This window comes from Gorilla gorilla, chromosome 5 (genome assembly GCF_029281585.2).
Source record: "Gorilla gorilla gorilla isolate KB3781 chromosome 5, NHGRI_mGorGor1-v2.1_pri, whole genome shotgun sequence".
Lineage (NCBI taxonomy): Eukaryota > Metazoa > Chordata > Mammalia > Primates > Hominidae > Gorilla > Gorilla gorilla.
The window spans coordinates 97,563,509-97,580,823 of NC_073229.2; the positions used below are offsets into that span (position 1 = coordinate 97,563,509).

A 17,315-nucleotide genomic window follows, 5' to 3' on the forward strand; every position below is an offset into this window, starting at 1 on the left:
GGCTGGAGTGCAACAGCACGATCTCGGCTCACTGCAACATCCACCTCACGGGTTCGAGCAATTCTCCTGCCTCAGTCTCTTGAGTAGCTGGGATTACAGGCATGTGTCACCACACCTGGCTAATTTTGTATTTTTAGTAGATGGGGTTTCTCCATGTTGGTCAGGCTGGTCACGAACTCCCTACCTCAGGTGATCCGCCAGCCTCGGCCTCCCAAAGTGTTGGGATTACAGGCGTGAGCCACCGCACCCAACTGGTCTCAAACTCTTGACCTCAGGTGATCAACCTTCGGCCTCCCAAAATGCTGGGATTACAGGCATAAGCCACCATGCCCGGCCTAAATTAAGCTTTTGAAACAATATCAGGTGGTGCTGCTGGAAAGGCAGCCGCCCCCTTGCCCATCACACAATGCATTTTTGTGGAGAACCTGACACTGAACCATTCTTAGTTGACCTGCTTCTGGGGTGGGGTTTCAGACATAGCAGAGCAACTACCGCGCTGTGATCTATTGAAAGTTAACCCTCAGCTGGGCATGGTGGCTCATGCCTGTAATCCCAACAGTTTGGGAGGCTGAGGCGGGTGGATCACTTGAGGTCAGGAGTTCAAGACCAGTCTGGCCAACATGGTGAAACTCCATCCCTACTAAAAATAAAAAATAAATAAATAAATTAGCCAGGCATGGTGGCTCATGCCTGTAATCCCAGCTACTCGGGAGGCTGAGGCAGGAAAATTGCTTGAACCTGGGAGGCAGAGGTTGCAGTTAGCTGTGATTGTGCCACTGCACTCCAGCCTCCGGCCTGGGCAACAGCAAGACTCCATCTCAAAAAAAAAAAAAAAAAAAAGAAAAGAAAGTTAACCCTCAACACATATAATTTTATTTTAAAAAGACGGAGAAAAAGAAAAAGTAAGCAACATGGAGAAAAAGTTGTAAGACTTTTCTCAACGTAAGAGTTTTTTCACAACAAACTCCTACAAACCATTGAACGTCACTCACTGTTAATATTTTACCATATTTATCGCTATAGATATATCAATTTATGTCCATATTTACTGTGTAAGACGGTAATATACACATTTATTCTTACTCTTTTTTTTCTGGAATATTTGGGAGTAAATTGCAGAGATGATGAGCTCTTACCTTAAGCCTATATCTCAACTAAGCACAGAGACATCCTTTTATATAACCCTTATGCAATGACAAAATTCAGAGTACGATGCAGGGACAATAAAATTTAATTTTTTTTTTTTTTTTTGAGACAGAGTCTCACACTATCCCCCAGGCTGGAGTGCAGTGGTGCAATCTCGGTTTACTGCAGTCTCGCCTTCTGAGTTCAGTCAGTTCTCATGCCTCAGCCTCCTCAGTAGCCGGGATTACAGGCACCCGCCAACACGCCTAATTTTTGTAGTTTTAGTGGAGACAGGGTTTCACCATGTTGGGCCGGCTGGTTTTGAACTGCTGTTCTCAAATGATCTGCCCACCTTGGCCTCCCAAAGTGTTAGGATTACAGGCATGAGCCACTGCGCCTGACCAAAAAATTTTTTTAAAGACAGAAAAGAGTCCAGGCGCAGTGGCTCATGCCTATAATCCTAGCACTTTGGGAGGCCAAGGCAGGTGGATCACTTGAGGTCAGGAGTTCAAGACCAGCCTGGCCAATATGGTGAAACCTCACCTCTACTAAAAATACGAAAATTAGCTGGGCGTGGTGGCATGCGCCTGTAATCCCAGCTACTCAGGAGGCTAAGGCATGAGAATCGCTTGAACCAGGGATGGGGAGGTTGCAGTGAGCTGAGATTGTGCCACTGCACTGCAGCCTGGGCAACAGCAAGACTATGTCTCAAAAAAAAAAAAAAAATTTCAGAGAATTTAACACTGATACAGTGCTATTATCTAACATAAAGTCTGTAGTCACATTTTGCTAATTGGTAAATACTGTCCAAAGCAGCTTTTTTTTTTTTTTTTTGAGATAGGATCTCACTGTGTTGCCCAGGCTGGAGTGCAGTGGTGCAATCTCAGCTCACTGTAACCTCCGCCTCCCAGGCTGGGATGATCCTTCTACCTCAGCCTCCCAAGTAGCTGCGACCACAGGTGCTCACCACCATGCCTGGCTACTTTTTGTATTTTTTGTAGAGATGAGTTTTTGCAGTGTCACCCAGGCTGGTCTCAAACTCATGGACCAAAGGGATCTGCCTGCCTTGGGCCCCCAAAGTGCGGGGATTACAAGTATGAGCCACCAAGCCTAGCCCAAAACAACCTTTTTATTCCCAATCAAGGGTCATGCATTGCGTTTAATTGTCATTTCTCTTTAAAGTCTTTTATCTGGAACAGTTTGTCAATCTTTAATGATGCCGACATTTTTGAAGTGTAGAGGCCACTTTTACCTATCTCTCGAGTTTTAAAAAAATGTGGCTTGGCATGGTGGCTCACGCCTGTAATCCCAGCACTTTGGGAGGCCAAGGCAGGTGGATCACAAGGTCAAAAGATTGAGACCATCCTGGCCAACATGGTGAAACCCTGTCTCTACTAAAAATACAAAAATTAGCTGGGAATGGTGGCATGCCCCTGTAGTCCCAGCTACTTGGGAGGCTGAGGCAGAATTGCTTGAACCCGGGAGGCAGAGGTTGCAGTGAGCAGAGATGATGCCACTGCACTTCAGCCTGGCGACAGAGCAAGACTCTGTCTCAAAAAAAAAAAAAAGAAGTATATTGTATGTGTTTAAGATTGAGGATGAAGAATTGGCCAGGCACAGTGACTCTCACCTGTAATACCAGCACTTTGGGAGGCCAAGGTAGGAGGATCACTTAAGCCTAGGAGTTCAAGACCAGCCTGGGCAACATAATGAGACCCTGCCTGTACAAAAAAAAAAGAATTGATGGTCCTAGTTTCCAGTGAGTGTTATCCTGATGTATGGCTTCAAATATTCTGTTACCTTGAGCAAGATACTTTTATATATTTGCTTTGGTAGTATGCAAATTATGATAACCCTTTCTTCTTTTTTGAGACAGAGTCTTGCCCAGGCTGGAGTGCAATGGTAATGGCGCAAGCTTGGCCCACTGCAACCTCCACCCCCTGAGTTCAAGCGATTCTCCTGCCTGAGCCTCCCAGGTAGCTGGGATTACAGGCACCTGCCACCATGCCTGGCCAATTTTTTGGATTTTTTTAGTAGAGACAGAGTTTTACCATGTTGACCAGGCTGTTCTCAAACTCCTGACCTCAGGTGATCCACACGCCTCCCAAAGTGCTGGGATTACAGGCGTGAGCCACGGCCCCCAGCCCAAACAAAGCAAGGAGTCCCTGGGTGGGCACAAAAACACTTTTTTTTTTCTTTTTTTTTTTTTGAGACGGAATCTCGCCCTGTCATCCAGGCTGGAGTGCAATGGTGCAATCTCGGCTCACTGCAACCTCCGCCTCCCAGGTTCAAGTGATTCTCATGCCTCAGCCTCCTGAGTAGCTGGGATTACAGGCACCTGCCACCATGCCCAGCTAATTTTTGTCTTTTTAGTAGAGACAGGATTTCACCATGTTGGCCAGGCTGGTCTCAAACTTCTGACCTCGTGCTCCACCTGCCTTGGCCTCCCAAAGTGTTAGTATTACAGGTGTGAGCCACTTGCGCTTGGCAATAACTTTTTTAAAAAAGTAACCATGGCCAGGCATGGTGGCTCACACCTGTAATCCCAGCACTTTGGGAGGCTGAGGCAGGTGGATCGCCTGAGGTCAAGAGTTCGAGACCAGCCTGGCCAACATAGTAAAACCCCATCTCTACTGAAAATACGAAAATTAGTGGGGTGTAGTGGTGTGAACCTGTAATCCCAGCTACTCAGGAGGCTGAGGCAGGCAGAATCGCTTAAACCCGGGAGAGTGGAGGTTACAGTGAGCTGAGATTGCACCATTGCACTCCAGCCTGGGTGATGGGGTAAGACTCCGTCTCAAAAAAAAAAAAAAAAAAGAAAGTAACCACAAGACTGTTATTATACCCAGCAAAACAAAATTTCTGGGCTGGGCGCAGTGGCTCACAGTGGCTGTCAGCACTTTGGGAGGCCAAGTTGGGAGGATCGCTTGAGGCCAGGAGATTGAGACCAGCCTAGGTAACATAGTAAGACCCTGTCTCTACAAAAAATTTAAAAATTAGCTGGGCATGGTGGCTTTCACTTGTTGTCCCAGCTACTGGGGAGGCTGAGGTACGGGGATTGCTTGAGTCCAGAAATTGAATGCTGCAATGAGCTATGATCAAGCCACTGCACTCCAGTCTGGGTGACAGAATGAGCCCTTGTTTCTAAAAAAAAAAGAACAAAAACAACATAATTTCCTAACATCATCTTGCACTCAGTATTCAGTTTTCTCTATTTGCCTCAAAAATGTTTTTTACAGTTATTTGAACCAGGAACCTTATTGGTGATATGTTTTGTTGATGACTGTTGCGATACCTCAGTTCTGGTTTTCTTAGTTTAAAAGAGTTTAAACAGGAAACACACAGCAAAAAAAGTGCGGCATAGAGTAATCTATTGCAAAAGAAAAATAATATTTTAAAAGTTAGTTTTATAATAGACAGTACACCCTGAGAGGGAGAATTCAGGGTGCACTGCTCATTAAGAATGAGAAAGCAAATACTGGCACTAAGGAGACTCCCTGTATGGGAGTTTTACATGCTTATTAATAGGAGGTAGAAAGAGTTGTTACTTGTAAGCATGTTCTAGGTGGTCTTCTGGGTGCACAAGTGTAGTAAGTAGCCGTACATGCTTGTTCATATATCGCATGTCTCATTAGCATCTTAAACCTCCACCCACGGGTGTGTCTTTTACTATTAAAATGAGTAAAGGGTCAGTTTGAGGACAAGTAAAATCAAAGTGCACATGCTTTCTCTACAAGGCGAAGTCCCTACTGAAGATAGCATTGCTTGAATGAGCTCAATTACAATGTGAATATTGAGGTTTACTGTGCTAATTGTATGGTCACCATGGTTCCTGCCTCCCGAGAACATGGTTACTTCTTTGACTACCTATCCTGCGTTAGTTTTGTAACAGCTTCCCTCCTTTTTTTTCTCTTTTAAGCATTACATATGGAAGAAATTGAGTCATTTGTTCTCTAAAACTTCCCTCATTCTTCATTTGCCTGATTGTATCCCTCTGATGACTTAATTATGTTCCTCTAAACTATTTCTTTTAAACTACTGGTTACGGCCGGGCGTGGTGACTCATACCTGTAATCCCAGCACTTTGGGAGGCAGAGGTAGGTGGATCACCTGAGGTCAGGAGTTTGAAACCAGCTTGGCCAACATGGTGAAACTCTGTCTCTACCAAAAATACAAAAATTAGCCGAACGTAGTGGTGCATGCCTGTGATCCCAGCTACTTGGGAGGCTGAGGCAGGAGAATCGCTTGAACCCGGGACATGGAGGTTGGAGTGAGCTGAGATCGCGCTACTGCCCTCCAGCCTGGGCAACAGAGTGAGACTCCGTCTCAAAAAATAAAAACATTAAAAAAAAATTAAACTGCTAGTTAGATTTAGAGTTTTGCTTAAATTTAACTTCATCTTTTGGGATGTTTATTTTTGGCAAGAATACTTCATAAGTAATACTAGGCATTATGCACAAGTTTAATGTCTATTAAAGTCAGTACGTATCATGTGGAATTTATTTGGATAAGAGAGAAACTAGTAGATAAGCAAATCAGTATTGCATCTGGTTACTGTTTTTTAGCCAGAAGATCAGCTGCCATGTTACTTGACTCACACCAACCCTAGAGTGGATGAGATTGTCCTTAAGAACCTTCACCTTAATAGTCATGTTAAAGAAACGACAAGAGGACCTCGGTAAGGACAAAATGTCAGTGCTCAGTTACTTTAAGGAATGATGTCAATCCTCTTTTGTTCATTTCAAGTTTATTTAAATGTTCTATTCTAGATACTGTCCCTCCATTGAATCAAAAGTTTTGCGTTTTCCAAACCGTCTACATCAGGTTTGGTTGGAACCTGAAGGAATGGATTCTGACCTTATCTACCCACAGGGGTTATCTATGACGCTACCAGCTGAGTTACAAGAGAAAATGATCACATGCATCCGAGGCTTGGAGAAAGCTAAAGTGATTCAGCCAGGTAAAGAGGATCACAAGTGCCCTTCAGTATAAGGTCAGCATTGTTTTAATGGTCAGTGAGGAGGCCTTAGCTACAGTCATTGTTGTTCAGAGCCTCAGAAGATGAAGCCCAACACCTATACATTTTAAATAGTCTGTTTTTTGTTTGTTTGTTTGTTTGTTTGTTTTGAGACGGAGTTTTGCTCTTGTTGCCCAGGATGGAGTGCAATGGTGCGATCTCGGCTCACCACAACCTCCCCCTGTCAGGTTCATGATTCTTCTGCCTCAGCCTCCTGAGTAACTGGGATTACAGGCATGCATCACCATGCCCGGCTAATTTTGTATTTTTAGTAGAGACAGGGTTTCTCCATGTTGGTCAGGCTGGTCTCAAACTCCCGACCTCAGGTGATCCACCCACCTTGGCCCCCCAAAGTGCTGAGATTACAGGTGTGAGCCACTGCTCCTGACCTAAATAGTCTGTTTTTAAAGGGCATTTAAGGGTAATGCTTGCATCTCTACCTTGAGCAAATCCAGCTCTGTATTTACTTATTTAATGTCTTTGTTCTTTGGTCAGGCTACGGTGTTCAGTATGATTACTTAGATCCCCGTCAGATCACTCCTTCCCTGGAGACTCATTTGGTTCAACGACTCTTCTTTGCTGGACAGATCAATGGCACCACTGGTTATGAGGAAGCTGCAGCTCAAGTAAGAAGTTAAGATATTAATGTAAACTGAAAGGGACTATTTAACTGGTATTTCTCCTTTTAATGTCTGTTGTGTTAACTATGTAGATCTTAGATACAATTCATACTAATAGAAGACAATTTATGTTTCAGGGTGTTTGGAGATGGCTTTTGTAGATAATAGGATTTTTTTTTTTTTTTTTTTTTTTTGAGACAGAGTGTTGCTCTGTTGCCAGGCTGGAGTGCAGTGATATGATCTCCCAGGTTCAAGCGATCCTCCTGCCTCAGCCCTCCCTAATAGCTGGGACTGCAGGCATGCACCACAACACCCAGGTAATTTTTGCATTTTTAGTAGAGATATGGTTTCACTGTGTTGGCCAGGCTGGTCTCAAACTCCTGACCTCAGGTGATCCACCTGCCTTGGCTTCCCAAAGTGCTGGGATTACAGGTGTGAACCACCTTGCCCAGCCAATAATAGGATTATTAAAACACTATGACTTTATTACTCTTTTCTGAGCTCCTGTGTGATATCATATTTTGATTAGATGTATTACTTGTGAAGTTTAAAATTTATTTTAATATACTTCATTAGAAATTATTATATTATTATTCCTTGTAAGTCAGAAATTATTTTATTTTTATTTGCAAGTGGGAAAAGGCTAGAGAAGTTTCACAGGTGGGTTTTAAAAAAAGATTAACCGGCTGGGCATGGTGGGTCACACCTGTAATCCCAGCACTCTGGGAGGCTGAGGAGAGAGAATTGCTTGAGCCAGGAGTTTGAGACCAGCCTGAGTGATGTAGTGAGACCCCCATCTCTACAAAAATATGTAAAAATTAGCCAGGTGTGATGGCATGTGCCTATAGTCCCAGCTATTTGGGGGGATGAGGTGGGAGGATTGCTTAAACTCAGGAAGTCGAGGCTGCAGTGAGCCAAGATTATGCCATTACACCCCAGCCTAGGTAACAGGGGAAGACCCTGTCTCCGGATTTAAAAAAAGATTAGTCCCCGCAGAGTGCAGCTTATCAGGAAGATTAGATAGATATCTCTGAAAACAATGAATCATAGCCTTCTAAAGTGATATGTTACCCATATTCTATTTCTGAATATGGATCACATTTTCTACCTCTATTATATCCCTTAGGGGCAATACTTGCTTTCTTCCTGTCCCATGCCATTGTTTCTGAGTAGTGTTCTGAATGGGATAGCTGTTTGTTTAGTTCATAATGGCCTTTTAAACATTTCAGTGCTCTTGTAGGGTGTGATAGCTGGAATCAACGCCAGTCTTCGGGTCAGTCGCAAGCCTCCCTTTGTGGTTAGCCGAACAGAAGGTTACATAGGAGTCTTGATTGATGACCTCACTACTCTGGGCACCAGTGAACCATACCGCATGTTTACCAGCCGAGTAGAGTTCCGTTTGTCACTGCGCCCTGATAATGCTGACAGCCGGCTCACACTGCGAGGTAACTCTTTCCTGAGTCCTGCAATCCAGCCAGGCATGGTGGCTCACACCTATAATCCAAGCAATTTGAGAGACCAAGGCAAGAGGATCACTTGAGGCCAGGAGTTTAGGACTAGCCTGGGCAACATAGTGAGACCCTGTCTCTACAAAAAAATTTGCTTTAAAAACCACACTTGTCATTATATTCTCTTTCTCCCTTCCCTAGGGTATAAAGACGCTGGCTGTGTGTCCCAACAACGATATGAAAGAGCTTGTTGGATGAAGTCTTCTTTAGAAGAAGGCATTTCTGTGTTGAAATCTATTGAGTTTTTGAGCTCTAAATGGAAAAAATTAATCCCAGAGGCTTCTATAAGTACTAGTAGAAGTTTGCCTGTCAGGTATGCATTTTTAATATAGACCTTTCTCACTTTTTATAGAAAAATAAGATCATAAGATCATTTCATAGAGACATTACCTATGTGTTCCTACCTACACATTTCAAATGAATGTAGCTGTTTTTGGCTTCTTTTCAAAATCCTTTAGCTGTAACTCATCTTTTTTCTTTCTTTTTTTTTTTTTTTTGAGACAGAGTCTCGGTCTTTCACCCAGGCCAGACTGCAGTGGTGCGATCTCGGCTTACTGCAAGCTCCGCCTCCCGGGTTCGCGCCATTCTCCTGCCTCAGCCCCCCGAGTAGCTGGGACTACAGGTGCCTGCCACCGCGCCCGGCTAATTTTTTGTATTTTTTAGTAGAGATGGGGTTTCACCGTGTTAGCCAGGATGGTCTCGATCTCCTGATCTCGTGATCCGCCCGCCTCGGCCTCCCAAAGTGCTGGGATTACAGGCGTGAGCCACTGCACCCGGCCTAACTCATCTGTTTTCTAAGTATTAAAAAATATATGGCTGGATGCAGTGGCTCACACCTATAATCCCAGAATTTTGGGAGGCCAAGGCAGTCGGATCACTTGAGTTCAGGAGTTTGAGACCTGCCTGGCCAATGTGGCAAAATCCCATCTCTACTAAAAATACAAAAATTAGCCAGGCGTGGTAGTGCACACCTGTAATCCCAGCTACTCGGGAGGTTGAGGCAGGAGAATCACTTGAACCTAGGAGGCAGAGGTTGCAGTGAGCCAAGATCACGCCTCTGCACTCCAGCCTGGGTGAGAGTGAGACCCTGTCTCAAAGAAAAGAAAAAATCACATATATATATATTCTAAATTATTATTCTTATTTTTTATATGATTTCTCTGTTGCTCCCATTGAGTTCTTTTGGCTTTCATAAGATTTAGAAGGCTCAAACCAAGAAAAGTAGTTATCTGCTTTCTTTTCTAGGCTTGGAGCAATGTGGAATGATCTTATCTTGTCCATGAGCTATAGCAAGGAAACTCCTTTGTTTTTAATTTTTTTGAGATGGAGTTTCACTCTCCTTGCTCAGGCTAGAGTGCAATGGTGCGATCTCGGCTCATCGCAACCTCCCAGCTTCTGGGTTCAAGTGATTCTCCTGCCTCAGCCTCCCAAGTAGCTGGGATTATAGGCATGTGCCACCATGCTTGGCTAATTTTGTATTTTTAGTAGAGATGGGGTTTCTCCATGTTGGTCAGGCTGATCATGAACTCCCAACCTCAGGTGATCCCCCTGCCTCGGCCTCCCAAAGTGCTGGGATTATAGGTGTCAGCCACCGCGTGCGGCGGAAACTCCTTTGATAAATAAAGCAGAGTGTTATAAATTCTCTGGACTTACTTGAAGAGTCCCTTGCTACATCTTAGGGTTTTTGTCCTTTTCTGTCCATCATTCTAGTTATATGGCCTCTGAGTCTAAAATACATTAATATAGAGCATTTTTGCTCCAGAGATATATTCCTAAGGATCTTACATAATTCAAAATCTATATATTTTACCCTTGATTTTTCCTATCTGAAAAAATTTAAACTAATTAGAATGAGAGAAGATCCCCAGAAGGCATAAATCTGCAATGATTGTAGCTTAGAAGTACATTATGCACATTATGGTGGCATTGATCATGGGGCTGTGTCTCCAGTATATTTTCCCCCTTTTTAAATCCCCATTTTCCTTATGATTTTTTTTCAACTTAAAGATATAACCATTTTAATGTTCTTCATTCTCTCTAATCTTTCCAAGTGTTCCTTCCTTAATTGCAATCTGGCATATGTCCTTGTTTGGATTTTGTTTCATCAGGATGTTTTATCTTTTCTAACTTCTGTTCCTGAGTTTTCAGTGTCTTTTTTTTTTTTTTTGAGATGGAGTCTCGCTCTGTCACCCAGGCTGGAGTGCAGTGGCACGATCTCGGCTCACTGCAACCTCTGCCTCCCAGGTTCATGTGATTCTCCTGCCTCAGCCTCCCAAGTAGTTGGGATTACAGGCGCCTGCCACCACACTTGGTTAATTTTTTTTTTTTTTTTTTTTTTGAGATGGAGTCTCACTCTGTCAGGAGTGCAATGGCATGATCTCGGCTCACTGCAACCTCTGCCTCCCGGGTTCAAGCAATTCTCCTGCCTCAGCCTCCTGAGTAGCTAGGATTACAGGCATGCACCACCACACCCGGCTAATTTTTGTATTTTTAGTAGAGACAGGGTTTCGCCAAGTTGGCCAGGCTGTGCTCGAACTCTTGACCTTAAGTGATCCACCTGCCTTGGCCTCTCAAAGTGCTGGGATTACAGGGATGAGCCACCATGCCTGGCCCAAGTTTTTATTTTCATGAGGGTTTCCCAAAGCACTAGCACCAGCAATGAACAGATTTTTAATAATAGTAACAGCAGGTTTTAAAGAATTTGCGTAATCATCTTTCATATCAGGGGATCTCATTCATAGAAATGACAGCCTTATTCACAAATAAGGATGGTGGATATCTTTGTCCATTCAGACTGCTATAACAAAACACCTTAGACTGGATAATTTATAAACAACAGTAATTTATTGCTGACAGTTTTGGAGACTGAAGTCCAAGATCAAGGCACCAGCAGATTAGGTGTCTGGTGAGGGCTTGCTGTTTGCTTCCAAGATGGTGCCTTCTTGCTGTGTTCTCACATAGCAAAAGGGCAAAAAGCTCCCCAACCCTCTTTTATTGGGGCACTAATCCCACTTATGAGCGCCAGAACCCTCATGCCCTAATCACCTCCTAAGGGCCCCACCTCTAAAAACTGTCATATTGAGCATTAGATTCCAACATAAGAATTTAAGTGGGGGATACTACCAACATTCAGACTATAGCAGTGGATATATTTGTTTACTAGCTAACTGGCACCAGGAAATGGTTGTAGTGTAAGCAGTTTAAAATTGATTCATTTCTCCAGCTGTTTATTCATTTGTTTAAATTTAGGAGGGTTCACATTATTTCAAAAGTTGGACAAATAATTTATAACACAGGCCAGGCATAGTGGCTCATGCCTGTAATCCCATCGTTTTGGGAGGCTGAGGTGGGCAGATCACTTGAGGCCAGAAGTCAAGACCAGACATGGCAAAACCCTGTCTCTACTAAAAATACAAAAATTAGCCAGGCATGGTGGAGCAAACCTGTAATCCCAGCTATTCAAGAGGCTGAGGGAGGAGAATCACTTGAACCTGGAAGGCAGAAGTTGCAGTGAGCCGAAATCACACCACTGCACTCCAGCCTGCATGACACAGCAAGTCTCTGTATCAAAAAAAAAAAAAAAAAAAGAATTTATATAACACTATGCTTTCTTTTATAACAAATATCACACTAATTCATGTAATAGGAACTTGCATTGAATGTGACTGATGTGTATTGACGAATATTGAGAGTGTGGGAAGTGATCGTTTTCAACAGTCTCAGATGCTAACTGATGAATAAAAAGATGAACAAATGAACAATGAAAACTTATCAGCTATGTTTTTACCATAACAGTCCCAGGAGTAGCCATTTTGTTTAGATGGATTTTTTTTAAAAAAGGTCAGTTTAAAAAGGTAATTTGGCCAGATTCCTTTTTAATTCAGGCGTATTTCCCTTCAGGAGGAATCAGTCTACATATTTGATTTGAGAATATTTGCAGTCTACCACTTAGCCTTTCTTTCTTTTTTTTTTTTTTTTTTTGAGACGGAGTCTCACTCTGTCACCCAGGCTGGAGTGCAATGGCACAATCTTGGCTCACTGCAACCTCCGCCTCCTGGGTTCAAATGATTCTCCTGCCTCAGCCTTCTGAGTAGCTGGGCCTACAGGCGCTTGCCACCATGCCTGGCTAATTTTTGTTTGTATTTTTAGTAGAGACAGGGTTTCACCGTGTTAGCCAGGATGGTCTCAATCTCCTTACCTCGAGATCTGCCTGCCTTGGCCTCCCAAAGTGCTGGGATTACAGGCATGAGTCACTGTGCCCGGCCTTAGCCTTTCTTAGCGAACTCACTTGATCAATGCCCAGACATATAAAGCTAAAAAGATTTTAAAATCTGGTTAAAAATACACTTGCTGCATACATGCCAGACTATGTAGTAAGCGCTGACCAGTTGAACCTGACTCTGAACAGGCATTTAACAGAAGAGATACACAAATGCATGTACATGTGCACCTATGCATAACACATACACACACACACACATTTTCTGTCAGGATTACAGAGAAATGTATTGATGTGTTAGGTAGCTCAGAAATTCCCTCCTGGCTTTGTTGAAGTATGCTAACTTATCCATTCTTTGCCAGAGCTCTGTACTCTGAGGCTTAGGCTTGATTCAAAGCAGGTCTTGAAGTTTGGAGTTGAGAATAGCTCAAAGCCTTGTGAACAGATTATTTTAAAACTATCTCGAATTCTGGTGCTCAGGTGATCCTCCTACCTCTGCCTCCCAAAGTGCTGGGATTACAGACATAATCCCCCCAAAAAAGAACATAATTACCATCTTAACTATTTGTAAGTGTACATTTCAGTAGTTTAAGTATATTCATATGGTTGCAAAATAGATCTCCAGGACTTTTTCATCTTGCAAAACTCAAACACTATACCCATTAGACAGTAACTCCCCCTTTCTCTCCTTCCCCCAGCCCCTGGTAACCCCATTCTACTCTGTTTCTATGGATTTGACTAGAATCATACAGTATGTGGCCAGGCACGGTGGCTCACGCCTGTAATCCCAGCACTTTGGGAAGCCGAGGCAGGCGGATCACCTGAGGTCAGGAGTTCGAAACCAGCCTGGCCAACATGGTGAAACCTCGTCTCTACTAAAAAATACAAAAATTTTCCAGGCGTGGTGGCAGACATCTTAATCCCAGCTACTTGGGAGGCAGAGGCAGGAGAATCGTTTGAACCTGGGAAGCGGAGGTTGCAGTGAGCCGAGATCAAGCCATTGCACCCAAACCTGAGGGACAAGAGTGAGACTTCTCTCAAAAAAAAAGAAAAGACTCATACAGTATGTGTTTTTGTGACTGGCTTATTTCATGTAACATAATGTCCTCACGACCAGGAATGGTGGCTCATGCCTGGAATCCCAGCACTTTGGGAGGCTAAGGTGGGAGGATCCTTTGAACCCAGGAGGTCGAGGCTGCAATAAGCTGCATTTGTGCCACTGCCCTCCAGCCGGGGTGACAGAGCAAGACCCATTCTCTATAATAATAATAATAAATGTCCTCAGGGTTCATCTACCTTGTAACATGTAACAGGATTTTATTCCTTTTTAAGGTTGAATGATACTCCATTTTATGTATATACCACATTGTGTTTATCTATTCATCTGTTGATGGACACTTGAGTTGCTTTCACCTTATTGTAAATGTAAATGTTAATGTACATGTTAGTGCTGCTATGAACATGGGTATACAAAGATATCTTCAAGACCCTGCTTTCAATTTTTTTTTTTTTTTTTGAGACCGTCTCACTCTGTCACTCAGATTGGAGTGGCACGATTTCTGCTCACTGCAACCTTCGCCCCCTGGTTCCAGCTATTCTTGTGCCTCAGCCTCCCAAGTAGCTGGGATTACAGGCACCCACCAGTAATCCCAGCTACTTTTTGTATTTTTAGTAGAGATGGGGTTTCACCATGTTGGCTAGGCTAGTCTCGAACTCCTGACCACCTGCCTCGGCCTCCCAAAATGCTGGGATTACAGGCATGACCCACCACACCTGGCCCCTGCTTTCAATTTTTTTGAGTGTATACCCAGAAGTGGAATTGCAGCATCATGTGGTAGTTGTAGGTCTTTGTGGGTTTTTTTTTTTTTTTCTTAGTTTTTTTTTTTAGAGACAGGATCTCGCTATGTTTCCCAGGCTGGAGTGCAGTGGCTTTTCACAGGCACAGATCCCACTATTGATCAGCACAGGAGTTTTGGCTGACCTGGGCTGGCTCACGCCTTCTTAGGCAACCTGGTAATCCCCCACTCCTGGGAGGTCACCATATTGATGCTGAACTTAGCGTGGAGACCCAATCAGCGTAGCGCACTACAGTCCAGAACTCCTGGGCTCAAGCGATCCTCCCGCCTCAGCCTCCCGAGTAGCTGAGACTACATGCTCGCACCACCACACCTGGCAGTAGTTCTAATTTTAATTTTTTGAGGAACTGTTTTCTATCGTGATCGCATCATTTTACAATCCCTTCAACAGTGCACAAGATTTCCCATTTCTCCACATACTCACCAACAGTTGTCATCTTCTGTTTTTTGATAGTAGCCATCCTAGTGGATGTGAGGTGATATCTCATTGTGGCTTTGATTTTATTTCTCTGATGATTAGTGGATGTTGAGCATCTTTTCATGTGCTTGTTAGCTATTTTTATATCGTTGGAGAAGTATCTATTCAAATTCTTTGCCCATTTTTTAAATCAGTTGTTTAGGTTTTTTTTCCAGAGACAGGGTCTCCCTCTGTCACCCAGGGTGGAGTGCAGTGGTACAATCATAGCTCACTGCAGCCTCAAGCTCCATGACTCAGGTGATCCTCCCACCTCAGACTCCCAAGTAGCTAGGACCACAGGTGCACACCACCACATCCAGCTAGATTTTTATTTCTTGTAGAGACAGGATCTTGCTGTGTTGCCAAGGTTGGTCTTGAACTCCTGGCCACAATTAACTCTCCCACCTTGGTCTCCCAAAGCACTAGGATTACAGACGTAGTCACCATGCCTCGCCAGATTTTTTTATTGTTGAATTGTAGTTCTTTATGTATTCTGGATATTAACCCCATTTCAGATATATGATTTACAAATATTTTCTCCCATTCTGTGGATTGTGTTTTCACTCTGTTGTTTGTATCCTTTGATGTACATTTTAAAAAAATTTAATGTAGGCTGGGCATGGTAGCTTGTGCCTGTAATTTCAGCACTTGGGAGGCTGAGGCAAGCAGATTACCTGAGGTCAGGAGTTCAAGACGAGCCTGGCCAGTGTGGCAAAACCCCATCTCTACCAAAAATACAAAAAAAAAAAAATTAGCCACGCATGGTGGCACATGTCTGTAGTCCCAGCTACTGAGCGGGCTGAAGCACGAGAATTGCTTGAACCCGGGAGATGGAGGTTGCAGTGAGCACAGATCATGCCACTGCACTCTGCCTGGATGACAGAGCAAGACTCCGTCTAAAAAAAAACAACAACAACAACAACAAAATGGATCTAGTTCCATTTGTCTACTTTTGCTTTTGTTTCTTGTGCTTTTGGTGTCAGCCAAGAAATCACTGGCAAAGCTAATGTCATGAAGCTTTTCCTGTATGTTTTCTTCTAGAAATTTTATACCTTAAGGCCTTTCCTTAGGTCTTTAATACATATTGTGTTGATTTTTGTATATGACATAAGGTAAGGGTCCAACTTCATTCTTTTGCTATTTGGATATCCAGCTTTCTCAACATTATTTGTTGAAGAGACCCCCACTGGGTGGTCTTGGTATGCTTGTCAAAATCATTTGATTATATAGTGAGGGTTTATTTCTGGGTTTTCTTTTTTTCTTTTTTTTTTTTGTATATTATTATACTTTTAAGTTCTAGGGTACATGTGCACAACGTGCAGGTTTGTTACATATATATACATGTACCATGTTGGTGTGCTGCACCTGTTAACTCGACATTTACATTAGGTATATCTCCTAATGCTATCCCTCACCCCTCCCCCCACCCCACAACAGGCCCCGGCGTGTGATGTTCCCCACCCTGTGTCCAAGTGTTCTCATTGTTCAATTCTGACCTATGAGTGAGAACATGCAATGTTTGGTTTTCTGTCCTTGTGATAGTTTGCTCAGAATGATGGTTTCCAGCTTCATCCATGTCCCTACAAAGGACATGAACTCATCTTTTTTTATGGCTGTATAGTATTCCATGGTGTATATGTGGCACATTTTCTTAATCCAGTCTATCATTGATGGACATTTGGGTTGGTTCCAAGGCTTTGCTATTGTGAATAGTGCCACAATAAACATACATGTGCATGTGTCTTTTAATTATAAAGCATGATTTATAATCCTTTGTGTATATACCCAGTAATGGAATGGCTGGGTCAAATGGTATTTCTAGTTCTAGATCCTTAGGAATCACCACACTGCCTTCCACAATGGTTAAACTAGTTTACAGTTCCACCAACAGTGTAAAAGTGTTCCTATTTCTCCACATCCTCTCCAGCACCTGTTGTTTCCTGATTTTTTAATGATCACCATTCTAACTGGTGTGAGATGGTATCTCATTGTGGTTTTGATTTGCATTTCTCTGATGGCCAGTGATGATGAGCATTTTTTCGTGTGCCTGTTGGCTGCATAAATGTCTTCTTTTGAGAAGTGTGTGTTCATATCCTTTGCCCACTTTTTGATGGGGTTGTTTGATTTTTTCTTGTAAATTTGTTTAAGTTCTTTATAGATTCTGGATATTAGCCCTTTGTCAGATGGGTGGATTGTAAAAATTTTCTCCCGTTCTGTAGGTTGCCTGTTGACTCTGATGGTAGTTTCTTTTGCTGTGTATGAGCTCTTTAGTTTAATTAGATCCCATTTGTCAATTTTGGCATTTGTTGCCATTGCTTTTGGTGTTTTATTCATGAAGTCCTTGCCCATGCCTATGTCCTAAATGGTGTTGCCTAGGTTTTCTTCTAGGGTTTTTTATGGTTTTAGGTCTAATATTTAAGTCTTTAATCCATCTTGAATTAATTTTTGTATAAGGTGTAAGGAAGGGATCCAGTTTCAGCTTTCTACATATGGCTAGCCAGTTTTCTATTTCT

General features: G+C 43.0%; 1 protein-coding gene across 5 annotated transcripts in view; it reads left to right on the forward strand.

Moving 5' to 3' along the window:
• MTO1 (mitochondrial tRNA translation optimization 1) overlaps nt 1-17,315 on the forward strand; it is a 41,775-nt gene that overhangs the window by 13,875 nt on the left and 10,585 nt on the right. For 4 of the 5 annotated variants that reach the window (XM_031012173.3, XM_055390626.2, XM_055390625.2 and 1 more), the window contains exons 5-9: nt 5,691-5,803; nt 5,895-6,085; nt 6,638-6,768; nt 8,003-8,207; nt 8,412-8,583. In XM_031012173.3, coding sequence (XP_030868033.1) covers nt 5,691-5,803; nt 5,895-6,085; nt 6,638-6,768; nt 8,003-8,207; nt 8,412-8,583 — 812 coding nt within the window. Of the gene's footprint in view, nt 1-5,690; nt 5,804-5,894; nt 6,086-6,637; nt 6,769-6,959; nt 7,080-8,002; nt 8,208-8,411; nt 8,584-17,315 lie in introns of all 5 variants that reach the window. The other variant, XM_055390627.2, reaches the window with a different exon arrangement.